We start from the raw sequence: 11,921 nt of genomic DNA on the forward strand, positions 1-11,921 counted from the left end.
AACCTCAATGGCTTATCATTTCACAGCAGCATGCTGTTCTTCCACTGGTAGGCCAAAGTGAAAGATGTCTAGAGGAAACACCAGCTCCTAGGGAAGGACGGTCTGCATCCCTCTGAGAAGAGTACCTCACCTCGCCGGGTTCCCACCTCCACAGTTAGACTTCATGCTTAACCTTTATGACACTGAGCAATGCTAATTTTCTACAGCTCTTGCTGTAAAAACTCAAAAGACCTTGTTAGAAGTTTCTTTTTCCACTATCTCATTTGTCCTTCTTGTCTTTACAATAAAATCCGTTCTAATGCTCTAGAGTTCTAATCCTTTATATGGGTCCAACTGCCTTCCAGCAGTCAATCAAACAGTACCCATCCTGCCTCCAATTTCTAAATAACTAAACGAGAAGACCACCTCAGGAAATAAGTGAGCTTGAAAAAATTGTGACAAAAAGAAAAAGGACTTCAGAGGGCTATATGGACTCTGCCACTAAAGGTAACTTGTCTATTCACAGGTGGAAAAGGAGAATAGGTCTGCAAATTAGGGACATAATTAAGAATTTTGATGTTCCAATTAGTGTTCCCTCCACTATTTCACACAGTTCAGACTGAGCTTTCCCTCAAATCATTCATTTACCTTTGTTGTTTATTTTTATTAAATTTTGTGGATGTTCTATTCTAGCTTATTACCATATGATAGGAAGCCAATTATTAAAATAATCAACAAACTTGATGATCACCCAAAAACCTGCACACAGATGTTTATAGAAGCTCTATTTATAACTGCAAAAACCTGGAAGCAACCAGGATGTCCTTCACTAGATAAACGGATAAGTTGAGGTCCACCCAAGCAATGGAGTATTATTCAGCGCTAAGAAGATATGAGCTATCAAGTCATGAAAAGACATGAAGGAAACTTAAATATGTAAGTGAAAAAGTAAAAGAAGTCAATCTGAAAAAGCTACATATTATATGATTCCAACTAGATGACATTATGGGGAAAAAAACTGTGGAGACAATACAAAGAGTAGTAGTGATGATAAGCGTCGGTGATGAGGGCAGAGAGAAATGGATGGAGCACAGAGGAATTTTAGGGTAGTGAAAATACTAGCTCTGATCTATAATGATGGATATATGTCATTATACATTTGCCTAAACCCATAGAATATACACTGCCAAGAGCGAACCCTAAGGGAAATTATGGACTTTAGGTGATTATGATGTGTCAATGGAGGCCCATCAAATATAACAAATGTACTACTCTGGTGGAAAATGTTCATAACAGGAGGCTATGCACATGTGTGGGCTGGAGTATATGGGAAATCTCGGTCCCTTCCTCTCCCTTCTCTGTGAACCTAAAATTGCTCCCAAAACAGTCTTTAAAAAAAAAAATTACAGGGATCAGTGGCTGAACATACAGCACAACCCATGTTCACAGGTCTCACCTATTTCAAAACAGAATAGTCTAACAATAGGATACACAAAATAAAGAATCTCAGCTATCATTTAATTTATATTAGAACTGTCCATATGAATATAAACCCAGCCTGGATTGATGAAATACCTGGCTGCACTCGTCACTATGAGAAGCAGAGACACAAAACCCAGAAACTCAAAATAAAATAAATAAAAGAGAGTGGTAGAGGCTGGCAGATCATCCAGTCCCACCAGCGCTCTTTGCTGTGCCATCATCTATTGCTCTGTTTGAGTGAAGTTAGAGTGCTCTACTTGAGAAATTAGGATCACAGCTGGACCACATCCAAAAGACACACCCTTATCCAAAGTGTCTGAATACACAACTCTGTGGTGGGACTACGTGTAGATGCAAAGATCACGGTAGCGGAAACGTTTTCCATAGCAGCAGCAATGAATCTCTTCCCCTTCAGACTTCAAAAACAAATAATCTGATGGCAGTAAGCACAAAAGACAACCAGCCCAATAAACTTTAACAGCATCTACTCTGTAGAAAATATTGTGCTAGATGCTGGGAAGCAACACTCCATCCCATAAAGGGGCCAAAGGAAGGATGGGGTACAGAACCAATACTTGGAAAAGAAGTTTTGATATTGCTTATGGGGTGAGGGGGAAGGGAACATGTATCTGCTGACCTGAGTGCTGTAACAATCCCAGTTTCATATAAAACTAGTATTATACAGAATTTAATTGTTAGTGATCATTGTCCACTAGCAGCTTACAATCAAGTAAGAGCCAGTTCAAACAAGGTGTAAGAAAATCAGAGACAATATAAAATATTTATCCTGATGATGTAGCCTTCAATCTTGGTTTGAATGTGAGAAACTCAGTAGACAGTGGGGACAGAGCGTAACAAGTAAGTCAGCATGAGACGGAAGTCAAAGAATGAAGAAGAGGAGTTAACCGTTAAATGGAAGAACTATTTCTCTCAGCTTTGCTCCATCTTGATCATCTTATTCAATGTCTTACTCACGAGCCACAGAATGGTTATTTTGAGGAGCAACCAAAAATTGTGGGTCCACATGTTAAAAGAGCAATCATTTCTCCCTTTCTCCTTGATGTTGACATCTAAGTGTAAGAAAATTACAACATGATTTGACATAGCCTATCCATCAAGGATATGAACAGAACAGATATTCAACAGATATTCAACAGAAATGTTTATTTTCATAAGAGACCTACAGGTGCTAACAGTATAGTCTTGCACAGTGGAGATCAGGTGACTTTTCAGGACAAACCTGGAGGAAGGCCATGGATGTTCATGTGGTGTGAAAGACCAGACAGGACTCCATGGCAAACAGGCTGCCAAGACATGCTCTAGAGCTACAATATCCACAGGGTAGCCACAAGGCACACTGGCTACCTACATTTAATCAAATTAAATAGCTCTACAAAAAAAAAAAAAAAGTGGTTTACTGACAGTAATTACACCATTTTATTCTTACATATACAATCAACAGGACATGCTTTAGAATTGACTTACTTCAGTAAAAAATTGTTAATTATAGAATCTAAATTGACAGATGAGTATTCATTTTACAATTCTTATAACAATTTCTATGCTTGAAATTTTTCATAATAAAATCTTGAAAAAAGTTTAATAGGACTATAAATTCAGTTATACTAGCCACATCTCAAATATTTAAGTTGCCACATGCAGTAGCTAATGGCTACTATTGGACTACAGATACAGAACGTCTCTATTATCTCAAAGAAGTTTATGGGACAGAACCACTCTAGAACCGAGCTCAGAAATACTAGCAAACCTTCAGAGACCAATTCTTCCCAATAAGGTCAGCCTTGACTGTCTCAGGGGTAAGTGAATTATCATTACTAGGACTGCACACTTTTAAGAGTGGGGATTCGGATAGGGGATTAACAATCCCAGGGGTACATGTACTAACAGGGGTAGTAATGAAAGATCAAGTCTATCAGAAAGAGGTTGCAGGAAACTGAGAATCATGAGTTGAACCCATGCTCTTAATAGTTAAGATACACACACACGTGCATTAAAGTTTCAATTTTAAATAACTTGAAATACTGAGAACTCATTTCGTTCCTACAGAAACACAAAATACATTCTGAAATATCTTAGTGACAAAAATCTACTATGAAATAAGGAATAAGGGCATAATAGAAGATGGGGTGCTGACTTGACTCTTGTAACCCTTTAGGCAATTACTAATTACACCAAAAGTATTTAATATTTAAGAATTCCCGAGGGGTTTGGGATACATGTGAAAAATCCAGAACCTTCTGGTAAACAACTTCTATAGGCTCCAAAAAATTACATCCCATTAGGTATGGAAGAAATAAGGCAAAATCTGCAATTGCCTTTAATGGATGAAAATCTGGCAGCATTCTTCTGCTTGAAACAACTTCTGCCTTAGGATATATCTACTTGAACAATTCTTTATTATCTTAAAGTGAATAGAGACTTAGCCTTCTGAAAAAAAGAACAAAAACAAAAAACCCACTCTCCATCCAGGCTTTGATATGTTTTATTAGGGCAAACTCTCAACAAAAGGTTCCTTTTATTTACAGAATTTCATGTGTGAGGACTGTCCAGACCCCTTGGACCCAAATGAGAATAACCATTAAGCCTGTTTATGTATTTTGTTATTTTTAGTTAGTATACAAAAAAAAACCTTCACATTTATAAAAATCCCAATAGTGTAAATGACAAACCCATCCCTTATTAAATATAAAAACAGCTTCAAAACATACAATTTAGATTGGCTTAATCTTGAAATGTAATCCAATAAGACTAAAAACTAAACATTTCAGGTCCTGTACCAAATAGTAAAATACTCGAAGGCCTTCAGGATCCCTAAAATTTAAAAAGGTAAAAGTTACTTTTTTGTTTCTAAGATGAAACACATAAAGTTAATTCCCAAAACAAAACAACACTAAGACAAAGGAATTCAGGAGAAAGGAAGGGATTTGCTGCAACTAAAATAAACATACTGATTACCATTTCTGTCTTTTCTACAAAAAATATAAAATTCTTCACCAGTATTTATTTCATATTAAAGTGTTTATTTTCTTATAAAAGAAATAGCTATACATAGTAAGAACGAAGATAGCAGATAAAATTATAAAGATAGAAAAAATTAATACTCATAATACTATAAAATGTCACTCCTCACAGGGTAACTATAAATATTTTGGTGTTTCTCTATTTTCATAACTAAAGTCATGCCCTGTGCCCTTTTTAATATTATTTTTTCCCTCATTACAACACATATCCTCCCCAATGTCCATCACCCAGTTACCCCATCCCCTCACCTCCCTCCCCTCCAGCAGCCATGAATTTAAAATGTTAGCAGCTTCATGATATAATGAACACTGGGTATTATATAAGACTGATGAATCACCAACCTCCACCTCTGAAACTAGTAATATATGTTAATTAATTGAATTTAAATAAAAATAAAATAAATTTTAAAAAATAAAATGTTAGCAGCTTTTGATGCATAATTATCAAATTGCTTCCCAAAAAACACTGTACCAATTTAAAATCCCAGTTAGAGTATGAATACCACATCCTCATCAACTGTAGGAAAATCAATGTGAGAGTTCGAAAGTATCTGAATGGTCATTATGAACGTAGCTTTTGTATCCAATAGTTACTATGCATTCATTCCTTTTTCCCTTCCTCTAATAAATATTTACAAAGCACTTCTTGTGTGCCAGGCACTGTGCTAACTTTGGTGACACAGCAAGGTTCTCGTGCAGTTCACATTCAAACCAGAAAAGCAAACAAGTAAGTTCTTACAATTTAGGATGACAGAACAAAGAGCAGTAAGAAAACATTTTGAGGCGTAAAAGAGAAAAGAAGCGGAAGCATAGAAATTTTTTGGACAAAAACAATAGTATGTCCTACAAAAGCCCAGAGCAGACAAACTTGGGAAGACAGGGGAAGCTAAAACCACACTCAAATTATACTGATTTTCTTCAATTTCTTTCAAATATTAAACTCAAGAAGGAGAATGATGTGATATTAGGCTAATGAGGCTGCTACAATCCAATAAGGATTTCTTTAAATTTTATGAAACTCTATCCAGCTTTTTACCAAAAATAGCTTTTAAAATTTGGTCACTATTATGCATAGTGGTCAGATTAAGATTAAGATTTTTTTGACAATCAGAAAAATACAGTGCTAACCACTTTGACAGCAAGTTTTAATGACATTAAAGTCAGAATTATATCTGCAGAATAAACTGATTTAGTGGCCACAGAAATAATCCTAGAAAACTGGCTATTGTTCTAAAATGAGCCTCTCAAGTCAATTATATCAATTTATCTTTTTTAGATTTTATTTATTTATTTGTCAGAGAGACAGAAAGCACAAGCAGGAGGAGCGGCAGGCAGAGGGAGAAGCAGGCTCCCCCTGTTCCCCTGAGCAGGGAACCGGATACGGAACTCAATCCCAGGACCCTGGGATCATGACCCAAGCCAAAGGCAGACGCCTAACTGACTGAGCCACCCAGACATCCCTAAATTACATCAATTTAGTTAAAATACTTTAGCATACTTACTTTGACTGATTTACATCAATAAGAGAACCTATTTTTGATGTAGTAAAAGAAATGTGTTCATCTCCAATTACAATTTCAAGCTCCTGAAAAAGACAAAATAGATTAATGTAGTTAATATAAAACTCCACCTCAGAGGAATACAGATACCTGTTACCAAGAGGTCCCAATTTAGCAGCAAGTTTTCTAGCAGTCATAGAGGAGGAAAAAAAAAAAAAAAAAAGGAAAGGGAAACAGGAAGGGAAAGGAAAAGGAAAAGAAACTTGACCTGAAAGACATAAACTACATCTGTAAAATAAAAACCTCATCAACTGCTCAAGAGTCCCCAGTATTACGATCAACCAAGAACTGCTTTCCAGAAATCTCATAAAGACACTATAAATATGAATGATATATTTAAGAGTACACATAAACATTTCTTAAGTGAGTAAGAACTAAAGACATAACTTTGAAGCACAATGCTGTAAATATGGGTATAAACCTATTTTTAATAAATAAAAACAAGCATATTTAACCTTTCCACCAGGCTTTATAAATACAACGTATAATACTAATAGCACCACTTTGACATCTACTATGTATGAAGCCCTGCTGCTAGAGACTTTACAAAGATACTCTGTAATCCCTAAACACCCTTCTCAGGGTATTTTACAAATGCAAGATAAAAGACTCATAATGCATAGGAAAAAAACACTGATGTATTTACAACCAAGAATAAGTGATGGTATTGATATTTGAGTCCTGGGCTGTTAAGACTAAAAGACTCATTGTGGTTTGACTTCACAAAGCATTTAAAATTAAGACCTAGTAAAACAAATACAACATACTGTAGACATTTTTAGTGTGCCATAATTTTTGTAGAAATTGTTCTCTAGATTTTATCTGCAAATCTAAGACCAATAATTAAGAGGCTATGACTGTAGTGATTTATCAGGTTAAATAACAAATGCCATTAAAGACAGTCTTAGCTCTGTATTTCATTATGAGACCTAATTATGAACAGTTTTTGGCACACGCGAAATAGAGAACTAACTAAGGCTCTCAAACGATCATAAAATCTTTGACTTAAAGATCCAATAGATGATTTCTGGAACCTGCCTACCCTCCCCACTAACTAAAACATACGAGCACATCATCAAGTGGGTAGATGATAATACTGGGTTCTCCGTGAGTCTGAAGGAGATAAACAGCTTACTGCTGTTGTGTCTGCTTTTTAGTACTTATGTACCTATTGCATAAAACAAACCGAGATTTAAATTTACTTGTTTAAAGTGTTCACAGTGCGTAACCTAAATACTGGTAACTATGACCCTTGCTTTCCTAAATGATGCTTCTTTACATAGAAGAGTTAAGTGACTGCCACAGAACGTCAGCATCTATTTGATTTCTCCACATTTTCTTCTCGTCAAAGAAGGAATATACAAAAGGAATAGACAATACTATCCTCAGGAATATACAAAAGTGAAATTAAGTGTTTCTTCCTCCAGGAGTTGTATCTCATTTCTTTAAGAGTTGAAAAAACCCAATCAAACTATCTCTCTACAGAGTGAAATTAAACCTTCAAACTTCTCCAGAAGCCCTTTGAGAAACATTAATTACTCTGAAGGGAATAGGAGGCAAAAGCAATGGTCAGTTTGAAAAAAAAACCAATCGAATCCCTCTCTTGGGCATACGGGTGCAAATATGAGTTCTCAAGGTTATAAAAATGAAGAAAGTGAATTTTACAGTCAATAAGACTCCTCTCTGGAATTTCACAAACACTGCACTTATTCCTAACAGAAGTAGTTAATATACAAGACCAATTATCCATAACACTGTGAACACATCCTGACTTTAACTGCTGAGGCTACAGAGAAGACTGGTCAGAAAGATGTCTAAATTTAGAGCTCTGTACTGAGTCCTTTACTCTTCAGACATAGAACAGAAAATGAGACTAAGTGGGATAAAATTAAAGAGTACTTACCGGTGCCTACTAAATGCAAAACCAAAGAATCGATGAGGATCTATCTATCTATGCCAAGTAAATAAGGAGAAACATAACAATTATATCACCAATTTCTAAGACGTGTGCACGTGAAGAACCACTGAATACAAACCTGTCGGCCAACTCGGTCAGGGGGAGGCCACAATGCATCATCTTCTTTTGTAATTTCACTGTCGTCAATAATCCTCTTCAGTTCCTCCATTACACTCTTGTGCACATAAGCCTGAAAACAAGTGACAATAAAAATTCCACAGTGTCTATTACTTCCCACAACTCAGAATGAAATGATAGACAAAGTTACAAACCCTAAATATTCAAAGAGAATACCACAGAAAAATCTAACACTGATCCCAAAATACAGGATGGGAGAGAATCACTCATCCTTATGATTTTATTAACTTTCTTACCCTTTCCTTTAATATGTGTTTGTCTTCAAATTAAAAAAAGAAAAAGAAAAGAAAAAGATAACTTACACTAGCCCCTTTTAAAGCCCTGGATTCTGCCTTTGTAACACGGGAATCAAATAACTCTGAGTGGTTAATGGTGATAATGGAAAATCTATGAGGTGAACAGAGACAAATACAAGTAGACATCACAGTTACCGCTCTGAACTTTGCCCTAGCCCTAACTTTTGAGCGTTTCATTTAAAATTCATACTGTGTTTAAATCTTGACTATCAATTAGTTTAAATAGGGAATGGGATAAAAAGACAACACTAACTATAAAATGAATAAAATTATATGTTCAAAGGTGGGACTACAACTTAATATATTCAGATTGCTTCTTTGGCCGTTACACATGCTACATTTAGATCTATTTTAAACAGATTCCTTTTTCAATCTATCAATTGGCTTCTTTACAGCAATATAGCCTTAGATGTACTTTTGTAAATTCAAAAAAGACATGAAGAAAATGGTCTCAATGTAAAAAATTAGACATCTGAAAAGAACTTACCTCCTTTCTGATCATGACATCATTTTTGTAATTGCTGTTGTTGGCATATCTAAGCTTTCCTGTGGGGAGTGGAAAAAAATTCAATCTATAACAGCAAAAACTGCTAAAAAAAAATATAATAGAGATATGACATTGTAAGCAATTTCAAAGGTAAAGACCATTTTATATTACTACTTTTATTAGTATTTCCGCCCTTTTGGCGTAAGATCAATGCTACACCTGTAAACACGCAAATATTTGTTGGTAAAAAGTTGGCTAAAGTTGAAGCCAGTCATTTTCAAAACTTTCATGGCTTCAATAGAATTTGTAAATATTCAACATAATTTTTAAATATTTCATGCCTTCAATATAATTCAATATAATAGGAGGGTCAATTTTAATGCTCATTTGCTAAGCTATGCCATGAACTAGACAGGGAATCTGAAAAAGGAACTAACATTTCTTTTAAAGTCTACGTTATATATCTGTATTGGCCCTAAGTGATTTACACAGAAAATTTAATCTAATCGGTAAGATAACCCTTAATAGGTTTTATTCTCTCATCTATTCATACCTGAAATAACAGAGTTAAGTAACTTGCCCAGGGTCAAAAAGATTCATTTCTAGGTCTACCTTCTTCCAAACTCATGCTTTCCCCAATAGTCCAAATGTTCTTTTAATTATTTCCTTCAAATTAATATATGTATACAATATGGCAATGCTACTATTTTAGCACTAAGATGCACACGAACTATATACTGCTTCTAGATAAAAGTTGGCCAGTTTTTTAGCCGACCTATATTTAATTTTAATCCATCATGACTTTTGTACTCCCTGATGCACGCTTCTAGTCATGGCTATCGTCAGTTGCTCAGATACAAATGTAATGTAGTCCTGATCTCTAAAATGACAGGTTCCCCTAATGAGGTGACCCCCTCGCTACTGAAGGAAATATGTGTAATGGTTTGGTGGTAGATAACTGGATGAGAACCACTGTTCTGGCATGAACTCTCCCTGATAATATCAGACTACTTAATTTATGTGACTGGCTAAACATGATACAGGCAAGCTGAAAGCTGTTCAAAGGCAAAGGCACTAAAAAGAGTATCACCTAAGAGAAGAACAGATAGAGAATTCAGGTAAATCTGGCTCCTTAGCTAAATTTAGAAGAGACACATGGGGAAAACAAGGGAGAACAAGATGATTAAGGTTTCTGAACTGCAGGGCTGTAGCCTTAAATGTCTGATACGCTCCTCTTACCTAATATGTGATGCTTCTCTACTTTTTTTTTTTTCACTCTCACAGAACTTTGCCCATCCACACTGTTTTATGGCTAGTTTCATGTCTGTGTCACCCACCAAGACATAATTCCTTCAGAAAAATTAGAGACTTACCCATTATTATACCCTCAATTTTTATATTTACATGTTGCCCTGCACATAACACACATTCAAAGAAAGAAAAGTCTGTGCAGGTGGACCGTCCTTGTTCTAAGCAGAGTTCAGTATACAGTAACTTTCTAAAGAGAATCAGGGCTCTCAAATGATAGAATGTGCGGCACCTACAGGGCAGCAGACAGTCAGTCCCACTTCGCCCTTTGCTCATGCTGTTTTCAGCAGTCTGAATGGTTTTTTTTCCCCTCACAGGCCAAGAAAATACCTATTCTCATTTCAAGACTCATCTTGAGGGGCGCCTGGGTGGCTCAGTCCTTAAGTGTCTGCCTTCAACCCAGGGCGTGGTCCCAGGGTCCTGGGATTGAGCCCCGAACCGGGCTCCCTGCTCCCCTGGGAGCCTGCTTCTTCCTCTCCCACTCCCTCTGCTTGTGTTCCCTCTCTTGCTGGCTGTCTCTCTGTCAAATAAATAAATAAAACCTTAAAAAAAAAAAAAAGACTCATCTTGAAAGAGGACTTTGGCTACCTACATTATTATGATCTCAAACCCACATATGCCCCACATTTTTTTTGCAAGTCTTTTTGGCATTTTGCAGATAGTATTTGAGATGCTAGTCCAGTCTTCCCGGTGCTGGCCTCTCTGAAATAAATTCCTTTCTTGTCTCACCACCAGTAGACTCTCTGCCTTTGGATTTTGTCAGCGGTGAGCCCCCAATCTGATCTGTTTGGGAACCCCTGAGCAGCCCTGCCCACCAGCTACAATTTCAACTGTTACCTTCTCTAGGAAGCTTTCCTTGACTCCTACATGTAGCCCTAACCATTCCCCTCTTTTGTATTCTTAATGCATCCTATGGGGAGCAACAACTACATTTAAGCACCCAAAACACATCATTACACTCATTTTTCTATCCGTGGAGTTCCCTTCTTCAGAGTAGGTCTCATTCCTTTCCCTAGACACGTGGCCTTACATACAGCGCCTGAATGAATACAATGGTTAAATGGGGAGTCCGAAAATTACCGGTCACCGGAAGATTTTAAGCATCCATTGGACAACCGCGTGGTGGGATGCTCTTTAAAATGTTCAAGGATGACGTCAAGTAAACTAGATGGCTTCCGGTGCGCTGAATGTAAGATTCTGATTACCCTATGTTCAAGTTTTCAATATCTGGCAGGATTAGATTTTCTAAATTAACTTACACCCATTAATTTTCTTTTATTCACAGATTCAATTATGCTTCTGATAGTCTTCGGTTCGGATTTACTTTGGCTCTGGCTGTGACCTCAGTCCCCAATATATACTTGCGAGCCCACTGAAGCGGGTTCACCCCCACCCCGCCTCCTCCGCCTCCTCTCCGCCCGGCTTCCCCTAGCCGCGCACCGCGCTAGGCGGCGGCGGCGGCGGCGCTCCTCTGCTCACCGTCTGGCCGAAACTCGAACTCCAGAAACTCGTGTCCAAACTTGCCTTTGTGCCCTACGTAGTAGCGCAGGTAGAAATCGCTGGCCATAGCCATTTTTGTCCCCCTAAAGCCAGCCCAAGACCTGGCCAACGTGACGCTGGGCGCCTAGTAGTGACGTCATCGCCCGGGATAAATGCGTCACTGCGTGCGCGCCT

The 11,921-nt window shown here is 37.2% G+C and overlaps 1 protein-coding gene across 1 annotated transcript; it reads right to left on the minus strand.

Moving 5' to 3' along the window:
• Positions 1 to 3,948: 3,948 nt before the first annotated feature.
• On the minus strand, positions 3,949 to 11,883 carry MAGOHB (mago homolog B, exon junction complex subunit). The gene is made up of 5 exons (XM_008697431.2): positions 11,727 to 11,883; positions 8,940 to 8,998; positions 8,098 to 8,208; positions 6,005 to 6,087; positions 3,949 to 4,293 (listed from the first exon to the last, which is right to left on the minus strand). Exons 1-5 carry the CDS (start codon positions 11,818 to 11,820, stop codon positions 4,194 to 4,196), a joined length of 447 nt encoding a protein of 148 aa, XP_008695653.1. The 5' UTR covers positions 11,821 to 11,883; the 3' UTR covers positions 3,949 to 4,193.
• Between the last annotated feature and the right edge of the window lie 38 nt (positions 11,884 to 11,921).

The sequence above is a fragment of the Ursus maritimus genome, unplaced genomic scaffold (assembly GCF_017311325.1).
Source record: "Ursus maritimus isolate PB19 unplaced genomic scaffold, ASM1731132v1 scaffold_26, whole genome shotgun sequence".
NCBI lineage: Eukaryota > Metazoa > Chordata > Mammalia > Carnivora > Ursidae > Ursus > Ursus maritimus.

What these genes read in the sequence shown, in the direction of transcription:
- MAGOHB (XM_008697431.2), bottom strand. Translation starts at nt 11,820, where the DNA reads ATGGCTATGGCCAGCGATTTCTACCTGCGCTACTACGTAGGGCACAAA. An exon ending in CTGACCGAGTTGGCCGACAG is followed by an intron (nt 6,088 to 8,097) that starts GTTTGTATTCAG and finishes TGTCTTTTTCAG; the next exon opens with GAGCTTGAAATTGTAATTGG. An exon ending in ATTGATGTAAATCAGTCAAA is followed by an intron (nt 4,294 to 6,004) that starts GTAAGTATGCTA and finishes TTTAAATTTTAG; the next exon opens with GGATCCTGAAGGCCTTCGAG.